At 33.5% G+C, this 13,625-nt stretch overlaps 1 protein-coding gene across 1 annotated transcript; it reads left to right on the forward strand.

Moving 5' to 3' along the window:
* Window positions 1-9,434: 9,434 nt before the first annotated feature.
* On the forward strand, window positions 9,435-13,402 carry LOC148167671 (uncharacterized). Its single transcript, XM_088046346.1, has 2 exons — window positions 9,435-9,546; window positions 9,601-13,402. Exon 2 carries the CDS (start codon window positions 9,608-9,610, stop codon window positions 13,400-13,402), a length of 3,795 nt encoding a protein of 1,264 aa, XP_087902472.1. The 5' UTR covers window positions 9,435-9,546; window positions 9,601-9,607.
* The last annotated feature ends 223 nt before the right edge of the window (window positions 13,403-13,625 follow it).

The following is a 13,625-nucleotide window of genomic DNA, read 5'->3' on the forward strand; positions in this document are numbered from 1 at the left end:
TACATCGAGCAACAAACAATGGCAAATCCGTCGGATATTCTCCTAATGCGCAGATGGATGCGAATTGCTGCTGAAAATAGAATGGTAAAATCGAAGCAATTACAAATTACGTCCTTTTTTGATTTGTAAATGGCTTGTAATGAAAATATGTAAACATTTCAATAAAAAATTTTGTAATACATGTTGTATGCAGTAAAAATATAATTAATTTTGAAGAAAATCGGTTATCCGAACTTTTCGCTTATCCGAAAGGGGTACGGTCCCGACCCCTTCGGATAATCGGGGTCCTACTGTACTTGCATCTTTAGTGCATCTTCTTATCAAAAGGCGGAAATAAACTTGCGGGAAATCTCGCCTGAGTTTCTGTCGGACAGTGCTGTCCCTAATGTAACTACCGCTGTAAGTTGACTCTCAAGGAACTCGCGAAAGTTCTCGCGCGAGCGATTTTCTCTCCAGTGTATACAAGCATTTTTGATCTTGCTCAAGTTCTTTCAAATAAGGGGTCTGTGAGAAACTGCAAATGCCAGAACTCACCAGATACTCGCGAGAGAAACTCGCAAGATTCTCTCCAATCTATTCCAGGCTTTAAAGTGTTAAAAACTGGCACGAATAGATTCAACTACAACTCGTTTGCTGTTACATTGGGGGTTTCATTACACCTAACCTACAGTCACAATATATATATATATACATACAGTCACAATATATAATATATACAGTCCTATACACAATTTCGTGTACAGTCCCAAAATTTGGGCATGTGTTGAAGTTTGGACCACAGATTCAGTTGAAATATGGTGTAGTGTGCCGTTATGTACTTCCCACACTGGTATTTTTCTTGTTGTAGACAGCTGTTAAATGCCTTAATCAGGGTTGCCAGATTTGGCTGTGGTCTTTGGTCAATTCAATCTTCAATCGCAACGTATTTTCGTCAGATTCGATAATCCCTTACTCGTTTTGTGCTCGTTAGTTTGATTCGTCTATGTGGATGTGTTGGTAAGTTACCTAATATTAATATTTATCATTTACAACTTAAAATTTATTTGTTTATGACGGTAGGTACTTATGGAGGAAGCGAATGTAAACCAAATGCCTTGTGTGGTTTACAATCAGGAGACAAGAGCACATCAATTATTCGTCGAAAATTGTTTGCCTGAATTTTTTTGTGGGCCACGTTGAAGCGGTTAAATGTCTCGGCAAGACGCCTTGTCGATGGTTGGTAGCCTATAAATTTCGTGCCTATAAATCACGTGTCCATCGTGAGTATGAAGGAGGAGATTTTGCCAAACGATTGGTTAGAAGGTTTGATGCAGCGAAACCGCAGGGTACTAATATAATGAAACCGGCAATAAATCTTTTCATGAGCCTTAATGATGGTCCTCGTTGTGTGATAAATTACCGGGTTCTTTGCAACTGTGAATGCAATGAAACATTTTTTGGTGAAGGTGACGACGGCCCATTCAACGTTAATGAGCTTCCTATGTGGGCATAGAGAAATCGGTAAAATGTAAATGTAAATTGTGCTTTTCTAATGTACGTAATTATTTCAAATGAAGTTTTCATCTATTTTTCATTTATAAATACAATTTTCACATCAATTTTACAGACAGGGTGTTTGACTCCGTCGGAAAAATCCATCAATATTTGAACTGTTGTGCTGAACAGACCCATCTACATGAATTTCTATAGCATGCCTTCTATCTTATAAAAACAAGGTAAAATCATCAAAAAAACAAAGTGTATTCTGAGGGGGCCTGCTAGTACAAAATTCAAAACAAGGCAAAATTCCTAATTTTAAGTGTTTTTAAAAGGGGAATTTGTTTGTACGAAACCGCATTCACGTTTGATAAAACAGGATATATTTCTTAAAATTTTGACTTTTTTAAAAAGAGTGACTTCGAAAAACCGGGCAAATTCTTTAAAAATTTTAACTTTTCAAAAGTTACTTTGAAAACCAGGCTAAAAGCATTAAAAATGTGTTGTGTTCTGAGGGGGCCTTATTAGTAGTAAAATAGTATATTATAAAACGCGTTTCATAATGAACATTTTGCCGCACGCACGTTTTTAAGACACGACGAGCGCAGCGAGGAGTGTCATAAAGTAGTAAGTGCGGCAAAATGCATTATGAACAAGTATCATACGCTATTTTTTCTATTTCGCCTTATTTTAAACAAAAAAAACTTGATTTCGAAATCTAGGGAATTTTTGGGTAGTTGGCATTAGCAAAATGTTCGGGAAAAAAATTCGAAGTAGCCAAATCCAATTTTAGTCAGTTTGACAGGTGACGTTTTGAGGTTACCGGAACGCAAGGGAGCCAAGAGAGCAAAGATGTTGATCATGATCATGATGGTCCTCTTGCATCCAAAGAGTTTTTCTCCTATGAATTATTAAGGGAAGAACAACAAGAAATAATAGTGTATTGATCGATTTATCATGGTTTATCAAAACCAAAATCTAAATTGTCAACGTTGACGGCAGGTTGACGGTTTGTCTACTGCAAACCTAAGAAAAATATAAGTTCCTGGAAATATTAGCACGAGATTGGTCCATTACGATACCGAAATACGCTCAAACGCGTATCGAAATATCTTCATTATGAACGCGAAATAGAAAAATACTGTTTAATACTTTTCAGCCATTATTTTACGAAATTTTTTCGATTTTTTTGCATCTTGCCTCTGCACAAAATGTTCTTTACGCAACAAGTTCATTTGAACGTGAAATTATTGCACAAGAATTGTTAATTTTGGAATTAAACTTTTACTCTTCAATCCATCAAATCCCAAAATATTGAAAACATGGATTTTTTTAACATTTTTTGGTGATTTATGGCATTGCCCAATGATAGGTACACTATTTTTCGGATACCTGTAGTTAATAAGATAATAAATAATAAGAAGTGTAAAGATATAATTTACAAAATAAAGAAAATCATTTATAATTAACAGGCAAATTTTTCTAATTTCGGGACTTGGTTTTCCAAAGATAACTTAGGGGCAGTTTTATAATCGTTGCTTAAAGGCGGCTTTAACTAAAGGTCCTTTATTAAAATATTGTTACAACAATCTGTTTCTTCATTTCATCTTTCATCTTCTTCATTTTATTAATTCGGAATTCAAAAATGCAACTTACTAAGTAGCAAGTTTCATTAAAAACAATCTCTATAGGTACACAGGTAGTAACAGTGTTGCCAAATTAGCACAGTAATACTGCTCAATATCCTAAAAAATATGCTATTTACAAAAATATTTTTTTCAACAATACTTTATATTTAACTTTCCAAACATGGTGGTGGAGATAGCAAAAATTCACTTTAAATTTTAAATAAATGATTATGAAACTGGCTCCTGAATCTTTAAAATTTAATAATTATGCATTAATTTTGGTGTTAAAACGACGTGATTGTTTTTTTGCTAATCAACTGTGGCCAATCATCAAATTAAATACGCAATTAAGTGAATCGCAATGTAACCTGGCCCATAATTTATGAAATTTCTGGAAAATTTCATAATTTTATGGAATGGAAAATTGACACCTACAGACAGCAATACGGAACCAAAATTTTAAAACAAATAATGTTAAAGGCGAAACACGAAAATCGGTAGCCAATCACGATCGTTGAAACGATAAAAAATGCTGACTAACTGAACAGTGAATTTCGGTTAATTATAATTACATTATTATTGTTTTTTGTTTTAAAATTTTGGTTGAATACTGTATGAGATGGGGGCGGCACATTAGGTTCGCACACGGGCGCAAGAAGGTTTCGGCTCGGGCCTGAAGTATTCTCAAGTGAAAATTTGACAGTTATTAATGTCAGATCAAATTTTGCCAGATTAGCGAAGTGCACCACACATTTTTAGGTTAGAAAACATGTATTTACTTGTAATAAACGTTTTTTTTTGGAAACAGCGGTGAAATTTCAATGCCAATTTATAAATGAATAAACGTAAACAAGAGGGTCGTTTCCAAACAGTAGAACCCAACTGTAGCTCATTTATTATTGGCCAAAACCAAAATTTTTTTTACTCAGTTTATCAACATCTATCTAGGTTTTACATATGGCAGCGATAACCCCAAACACACTGTATAAAGAAAGCAGAAGAAAGAACCAGAGCTTCTGTACAGATTGCAGCTAAGCCTAGTCTCCAGGCTGCTTAAGTAAGTCAAAGAAAATGGAAAAAGTGTGGATAGAAGATCAAACTCGAAGAAGTGGACTTACAATTCGTAACAAAGTTGCAATCATTTTTGAAGATCTTAAGGATTCTCAGCCCCTGGCTTTTCAATAAGTAATGGACCTGAATTTTCTTTCCAAGCCAACATAGGTCGGTTGGACAATTTCAAAAACCGCTTTAATCTCCACAAATTGAAGTTAGTTGGCGAATAAGCTTCTGTTGATCGTTTTTGCCACCAATAAATACAACATCAATGTGTGCAAAAAACTTCAGTAATACCGAATTCGCAAGAAGAAACCGAAAAGATTGTTTAAAAACCCTGACGAATGGAGAGGGAAGGTTTTCAGCAGATAGAAGCGAAAGATATAGAAGAACTAACTCAAAACGAAAATAAAGATTTTACTTAAAAAATTGACTTAAGAGAATCTTTTATTGTACAAGGTATTTATAAATGTTTCTAGCATCAAGAGTGGCTATGAAATGTCAAAGCAATTTACCGCTCATTACAAATGTGGGTTTAGATTTTTCAACTGACATTTGCAGTTAACCTCAATCATAGAGCAAATCAATCAATTAAATAAAAAAAAATAGAAAAAAAATCGGTTCACTCTCGGATATGCGGGAATAATCGCAGAATTTTTCTCTTTGAGAAAATAAGGTTTTTCTCAAAAAAGACGAAAATCTTTCATTTCAAAAGAAAAATTTAAAAAAAAGGTGAAAAACTTTCAGCCAAATCGAAGAGTCGACGTAAAAAGTGGTCGATTTGGTTAAATTGAAGGGAATTTTAAAAGAAGTTTATTTTAAGATAACTGATTAATGGTAAATGCAACTACGCAAGTTCAATGTCAATAAAATGCGACCGCAGCCGTCCAGGACGTGATATCTTCAGATAACAATAAGTATTAAGTTACGCGTTCCCAGATAATCGTTGTTTTCTCACAATGAATTTTCTGAGGCAGAATAAACGGGCAGTCCAATGACACCGAACCCGCAATATAAACTTCTTGCACTGTTGCAACTGTATATTCAGAGCACGAGTTTTTGGAAATTCGCAATTAAAACAATTGAATCAATGAAATTTTTCGATAAAAAAGAGCGATTTTGTGCGGGTGCTTTCATGTGTTAATTTAGTCAGAACGTTAAAGGATTTATTTATTTAAAATCAATAATTTTTCCAAAAATGGAATACTTTTTAACTAGGGTGTTTAACCAAGATTGCTTGGAAATTTTTTTAGTAATTTAAGAGATCACGGTGGTCAAAATACTTCACCAACAGTCCCTCATTTTGTTACTTCTTTTAAATCACTTTTAGTCAATAATTTCACCAATTCCCATTAACCAGATGCTAATTGTCAAGTAGATTTTAATTTAGGCGCCCTAAGTACTTTAAGAACGTTTTTAACAAGTCCAATTTTAGAAACACCTCTTAGAAGTTTTACAAAGATACACGATGCCCCTGTTACCAATTTGCAAACAATCAGAAGTCGTGTTGGACGAGGAACCTTGGTTTTATTGCAAAAAAAATTATAAAGCGAACCCACAATTGTTCTAAATGCTGCAAGCAACTTTTATATTCTGATGGAGGACTTGAATTATTAGTAATTGAAGCATCAGAATATAACACAACTAGTCTAGTTCGACCAGGAAGATATCTTCACTTTTTTGTTATTACTGCTGCGCCTTTGATTCTGTATTTATTGCCGCGACATTGTAATCAATTGAATTTGTTATCTTTCTTGGGAAATATTCTTCGTTCTAAAATTAATTTCAATATTTTTGCATGTACGAAGCATGATACTATTGGAGATTTTGTTTGTGCTCTAATAATAAAGGTTATGGTGTATTTTTGGTATAGGGAAGAGAACAATATTTTAAAGGAAAATTTAGCAAAATTTGAACGCTTTCCGATATAGCCTGCCCAAGTCCACCTTATAGATTCAATAAAATTAGAAGCTAGACAAATTTTTTTGTCCAAACAAAAACGAAGGACGAAATAAAACGAACAGTTACTTTCTTTTTCAATTTTTTTTTCTGGCATATAGCCAATTTAATTCTTATTTAGCGATTTTTTGCCACATCAGTTAATGCAACAATTGCTGCTGCATCACTTTAATTTTCATTTTGTTCTATAAATGCTCTGTCAAATTAAAGTCTTGTTAAGTTGGTGTGAATAGTCAACATTTTTTAAAAGCAATTTTTAAAATGAGTAAATGGACTTTGCCGGGCGGGGCGGTGTATTAAAGTACGATTAATAATAATAAAAACTATATAGTTAAAACCTGTATCTAAATATTTTGTCACATAAAACATTTTTGCTTGAATATTATAAGCACCTATACAAGTATCAATTGTTTTGAAAACTTAGTAATGTCACTGAGTATTAAAATTTTTATACTCAATGGTAGTGTTTTCATTATTTGGTGTTAATATGAAATAAATGAAAGAAATCAGTGCAATGAAAAAATAATAGTAATACATATTTTTTTAAATAGAGTTAATCACTGCGCCTGTCCCTTAAATAGCCCAGTCCTAAATGTTTAGATGTATGGCCCTCAAAATTACAATGAACATTAGGTATAAGAAGAAATGAAACCAGGATGAGTAAAAATGTGCAAAATCAATCCTGTATAGACAATTTTTAATAATCCTATTTGTCATATTTTAATTTGTAACACCCTTTTTCGTAAATGCTGCATGTTACATACCTTTAATTGCTAATTAAAATATATGCTGTTTTTTAAATTAATAAATCTAAAACTTTATATGTAGTATGATTGTTTCATTGTGCTTGTCGTTTGTCAAACATTTTGATGTAAAAATTTTGATAAAGCATTGAATAGTCTACCTAAATAAGATGGACATGGCTTACCGCACTACATTAAACGAGGAAATTTTGAAAGTTGCTCATATATTTTCGGTATATTTTTCAGTTCTTTACAATTTGATTTTAACTAGATTCTCTAGATCAGTACCTCTCAAGCACGGGCTATTGTGAAAGCCATTCAAAATAAACCTTTGAACTCAGCAAGAGCAGGAGGTCGTGGGCCATCGGCAATTTATAGACTTTAGTTTTCGAGAAGAGTTATCAAAAAAAAAATTCAGTATCACAAAAATTAATTAATTAAATTTATGTAAATGAGGAATCAACGTTTTCTATCAATCAAAAAAACTTAAGAAGTAGAAAATGGAACAACAAAAAGACATATGCGCCAAATCGCGTAAGATGCCGACACACAGAGAAGGCTGAGAATTACTTCTACCACTTTCAGGAACCATCGTCCGCTAGTGCAAGTCATTGCCGACATCGATGATAGAACAGTGGAAATTGCAATAGATATCACAACCTTCGTAAGAGTCAGGATTGCCAGTGCCACTGACAGAAATGATTTCAAAACAGTTATTGGAAGTTGAGACTCACCTGTTCGTCGGAGTCATTAAGACTTAATCATCGCTTTGATGATGATAGCATTGCTATCGAAACGCGCGTCAGCATTTTTTGTTAAAATTTGGTGTTTGGGAATAAATTGTAATTTTAATGTTTTATGATGAGTTCATAGGGACCAAGCAAATTTGACAGCTGTCCGAATTTTTGTTGCTTTCGAAACTCGGTTTAGGTGAAGACTCCTCTATACAGTTAACCTTTATTTCCACCTTGATTGAATATGAAAAAATATATCGTCAGTTTTAACGCATTCAAAGAGAGAAGAAGTTAATAAGAAGAAATATGTCTACTTTTAATATCGTCCGTTTTCAGCATGGCTTGAACCCACCAGTACTGGTTTCCAACAGTTTGTTAAAGATGCTTTAAAATTCAATGACCGTAAAGATGACAAAACTGAACTAAAAATCATCTTCGAAAAAATAGAAGAGCCTATAATTATTAAAAAACGAAACGCAAATAAAAGAATTTGCAGGCTTGTTAAAAAATGATTTAGGCTTGAGCAATCGTTCAACCCCAGATTCAGGAAGTCTTTTAAAGTGATCAATTATACATATATTATTATACAAATATTTAATAAATTGCATTGTATGTTAAAAAAAATTAGCAGGTCTGCCCAAAGTGCGAGCGTATCTAATCGATCTTCGAGATCCATCTAGAAACGAAGAAAATCAAAAACAAGACTTCTTTTGCACCGTCTGCAAAGAACAGTATAAACAGCCTCCAATTGAGAATTGGATTCAGTGTGATATTTGCCAAGAGTGGAACCATGAAGCCTGTTCTTCATATTCTGGCCGAGGATCACACTTTTGCCATGCTTCGATTAAATCTCATTATTTGTTTTGCATGACCCACGTATTCATTTTACCCGCCATAGGTGGGCAAAACGGATAATCTATCAAATTTTTAAAAAGCTGTTTGATTTGAAGAAGATTCTAGTATTTTGCTTATAAGTATGATTATGATTTATATTTTTATTTAAAAATTAACAAAGCGCTAGAGTGAGAACTTCCAAAAATTCCAGAGAGTCAACTTTACGCGAGAAAAATATTTAGTGAGCCGGATAAAGTAGGGGGAATGTCTGGACAGGGTCGATTTCTACAAGAATAAATTATAGAAAAAATGTAATAACTATGAAAGTAGTGATACAAAGCCGGTTCTGCAGCGGAAGTCGTAATCTCGAGCGCCCGTCCGGTGATGTATTGCTGGTCATCTACCAATCAGGCGCACAGATGGTGTCGGCGGCTCTTCCGGCGTATTGCTGGTCATCTGCCAATCAGGTGGCGGGTGATTTAAAAATTTGACACATGGCGGTGCGAATTTGACAGCTGGTGGCGGGAAATTGAAATGTGTAGCCGGTTGGAGGCGCCGCGAGCCGATAAACAGTTCAATTTGCGCGTGCGCGGCTAAACGGCGGGGAATTTAAAAATTTGACAGATGGCGGTGGAAATTTGACAGCTGGCGGTGAGAATTTTGACAGATGTCATTATGGAATGGCGGAAATTTTGAATTTGACAGTTGTGTCCGATCAAGATGGCGGTGACGGTTTGGGTGACAATCATAGAGGGCGCTAGAGTGAGCAAAAATTTCAAAAAGTTTTAAGCGCGGTCCTCGGCAAAAATTTTTGGAATTTCTCGGAAAAAAAAATATTGCAATTTCTCGGAAAAAAAATGCAAAATAATTCGTTATTTGGGTGTAATCATCCGGTCTGATTTCCGCGTTTCTCGGAAAAACCGCAAACATTGATAAGACCATATGTTTCCCACCGTCTATATAACGAACAAAATGATCAGCTCAGACCATTGATTGTGCTGCTGCTGTCGAGGTGCTAATAGAACAGTAATCAGCTCATCATTTTCCGCCGTTTATACGAGTGATCAACTTAAGTCGATAAGACAAATAATTGTGTTGTAGTGAGAGTGATAATAAAAGGTAAGAATAAATTTTTGCTTCTAAATCTGGTACTGAATTTGTACTTTATCTTAGGCCTATCATGACTTCCAAAGCTGATGAAGTGATCGTGGTAAGTAACGACATCGTTCAGGCTACTAAAACGCATTTGGATAATTTGACAACAATCTTTGATCATCAAAGTGCTTTATATTTGGTCCACCAAATTAAAAGTTATTTTAAACTTTATTCGAAAACTATTAAAAGCTTGAAATTGAGTGTTGGTGCTCGACTCAAGCTTAATTCCAATTTAATTAAATTAAAACATTTTCACCTCATACTTAAACGTTTGTGTGCAAATAATGGTATCAGTGGTCGAGGATTGAAGATAAATCATCAAAAGAGGGTTCAGTGGGAAGAATTGAAAACTGCTTTTAAGTCACGCGTTCAAACTGGAATAATTTTTAATTTAAGTCACATTGATATTGTTCAGTTTTTAAATGATGCATTTTCGGTTTTTAATTCTCGCATTAAAAAATTGCTTAAAAAATTTACTTTGCTTAAAATTAACGCATGTTTTCATGGTGAATTTATTAAAAACAATCCAAACGATGGTAGTGAAATTATTGAAGAAAAATCGTTTAACACCAGGAATGGACTGTTGGATCAAGGGCGAAATATTAAAAATTGGTTTCAAAATTACATAAGTGATAAAATTTTAAGTAAACTAGAAAACTTTCAACTTCGTGATTCGGGTTGGGCATTACATAAAATTATTTCGTTGGAAATCAATATAAATAAATGTGAAATTGGGAATGGTTCATCTTTCATCAGACTTCCACAACAAATTGCTAATAAACACGCTTGTGTTAATGTCAAAAATTATAATGATAACGAGTGCTTTTCTTGGAGCGTCATCTCAGCCTTATTCCCCGCTAATAGTCATCCTGATAGAATTAATTCGTATCCGCATTGGTCATCAAAATTAAATATGAAGGGAATCGAATTTCCTGTCAGTATTAATCAAATTTCCAAATTTGAAAAATTAAATAATGTTTCAATTAACGTGTACGTTTTGGAATTAAATCAAACTAAATCAAAAGCATCGTATTATACTGTAGCTCCAGTAAGACTAACAGAAAAAAAATTAGAAAAACATGTAAATTTGCTCCAAGTCCAAAACGTTTATTTTCCAAAATTAAATGATTATGAGGCTCCAGATAATGCCGATGTGGATAACACCGAAATAAAGTATCATTATTGTTGGATTAAAAACTTGTCTCGACTTGTTTCAAATCAATTAAACAAAAATAATCATAAAGTATATTTATGTGATCGTTGCCTTAACTATTTCAAGAAGGAGGATACTATTAAAGAGCATTCGGAGCAATGTGAAAAATTAAATTTTAGTAAAATTTCATTTCCAAAATATGATTATGTAGAATTTCAAAATTATATCAATCAACAGACATTACCATTTATTTTATACTGCGATTTCGAGTCTGTGCTTCAACCGATCGAAAAAACTTGTGAAAATACATCCAAAACCTTCAAGTATCAACAACATAAAGCGTGCAGTGTTGGACTATTTCTAAAATGTAACTATGATGATAGTCTGTCCTTTTATGACTTTTATCGTGGTGAGAATGTTGCTGTGTGGTTTACAAATAAGCTTAAACAAATTGCAAGAAATGTCTCTGAAAAAATAATCGAAGCTAAACCTATGGGTTCAAGTCCAAGCTTTAAATCAGCTGTTTTATGTCACATATGTGGGAAATGTTTTACCGAAGAAGATAGACAACAAAAAAACATTGTAAGAGATCATGATCATTTTACATCGGTATTTAGAGGATTTGCTCATTCAATATGTAATTTAAATTATAAAAAGCGATTTATGGTTCCCATTGTTTTCCACAATTTATCGGGATATGATAGTCATTTCCTCATTGAAGATATTTCAAAATTAGGAAAAATCACACTTTTGCCAATCAATCTAGAAAAGTACATTGCATTCACGCTGAAAGATGAAAATACTGATATAAAATTTAGGTTCATTGATTCTCTCAGATTTATGAATGCATCCTTGGATGAATTAGTATCGACTTTAGAAGCAGATGAATTACAACATTTAAAACGCGAATTTAAAGACTTAGATAAGGATTCCTTCAAATTACTCACACGCAAAGGTGTATTTCCATACGACTATCTCGACTCAATTGAAAAATTAACAGAAACATGTCTACCACCGATCGAAAAATTTTATAGTAAACTAAATGATTCGCACATTTCCGAAGAAAATTATCAACATGGTCAAAACGTTTGGACCCAATTCAAAATTAACAACTTGGGCGAATACTTGGATTTGTATATGAAAATTGACATTTTACTATTGGCCGATGTTTTCGAAAATTTCCGTCGAGTAATGCATAAAACGTATGGTTTGGACCCCGCATGGTACTACACTTTACCCGGTTATACATGGGATTGTATGCTGAAATACACTGGATGTAAACTCGAAATTCTTAAAGATATTGATATGTTATTATTTGTGGAAAGAGGTATTCGCGGTGGCATAAATCAATGCTGCAATCGATACTCGGAAGCAAATAATAAATATTTAGGTGACGATTATGATCCATCTAAACCAAATAAATATCTAATGTATTTGGATGTCAACAATCTTTACGGGTGGGCCATGCAGCAATATTTACCCTATAGAGAATTTAAATGGTTAGACGATGTTACTGATTTTGATGTTACAAATATTTCCAACGAGTCCAACACAGGTTACATTGTAGAAGTCGATCTTGACTACCCGCAACATATACATGATCGGCACAAAGACTTACCTTTTTGTGCTGAACACCGAAAACCAGCAAATTCAAAAATCTCTAAATTAATGACCACCCTACATAAAAAAACTAATTACATTCTTCATTATCAGAATTTAAAACAAGCGATACATAATGGTTTAGTGGTTAAAAAGATTCATAAAATTTTAAGTTTCAAGCAAGCTCCATGGCTAAAACCGTATATCGAACTAAACACAAATTTACGTGCACAAGCCAAAAGTACTTTTGAAAAAAATAATTATAAATTGGCAAATAATGCAGTGTTTGGAAAAACCATGGAAAATATCCGAAAACATCGAATTGTAAAATTGGTATCGCAATGGGAAGGGAGATACGGAGCAAAAAATTTAATATCCAGTTTAATATTTAATGAAAATCTTATCGCGATCGAGCTTGCAAAAACAGAACTTATATTCAATAAACCATTGTACATTGGTATGTCTATTTTAGATATTTCTAAAGTATGTGTCTATGATTTTCATTATGAATTCATGTTAAAGAAGTTTAATGAAAATAATTGCAAACTTTTATATACTGACACCGACAGCCTTATCTACGAACTTCAATGTGATGATATCTATCATGATTTAATTAAGGCAAATATTAAAATGTTCGATACAAGTGATTACCCTTTAAACAATCAATGGTCAATACCTCTTGTAAACAAAAAGGTCCCTGGAGTGATGAAAGATGAGCTAAATAGCAATGTGATGAGTCATTTTATTGGACTTAGATCTAAAATGTACGCGTACAAAGTTAAAGGGGGAAAATGTATCAAAAAATCAAAAGGTGTTAAATTTAGTGTTGTCAAAAATAAAATCACTTTTCAAGACTACCTAGACTGTTTAAAAAATAACATGGTTAAAGAGGTGACTCAACGTACAATACGATCATTTGCACACAAAGTTTACAGTATCGAACAGCACAAAATTGGTTTAAGCAACTTTGATGATAAAAGATTTTTATTAAATGATTCCACTGATACTTTACCACACGGTCACTACAAATCACTTTTAGTGGAAACAAATGAGAGCCTACAACATTGAAAATCACCATTCATTCCTACATTTCAAGTTGGAGTAGTAGGATGTGGCAAATGTACAGTCAAGACAAATGGGTGAAAGCAACAGATCTTAATTCCGCCGTCAAACGTATCCATTCCGAATTTCGTGATGCTTACTATGATCTCCTACATGCTGAGGTGTACGATGTGGACTTCACAGAAGAGGATGCATTAATTAAATCATGGAAGAAGCAATATCGCAATGG

This window comes from Gnatocerus cornutus, chromosome 9, assembly GCF_029298725.1.
Source record: "Gnatocerus cornutus isolate USDA-ARS CGAHR chromosome 9, icGnaCorn1.1, whole genome shotgun sequence".
NCBI classification, from domain to species: domain Eukaryota; kingdom Metazoa; phylum Arthropoda; class Insecta; order Coleoptera; family Tenebrionidae; genus Gnatocerus; species Gnatocerus cornutus.

Coding starts and splice junctions, on each gene's coding strand:
- LOC148167671 (XM_088046346.1), top strand. CDS start 9,608: ATGACTTCCAAAGCTGATGAAGTGATCGTGGTAAGTAACGACATCGTT.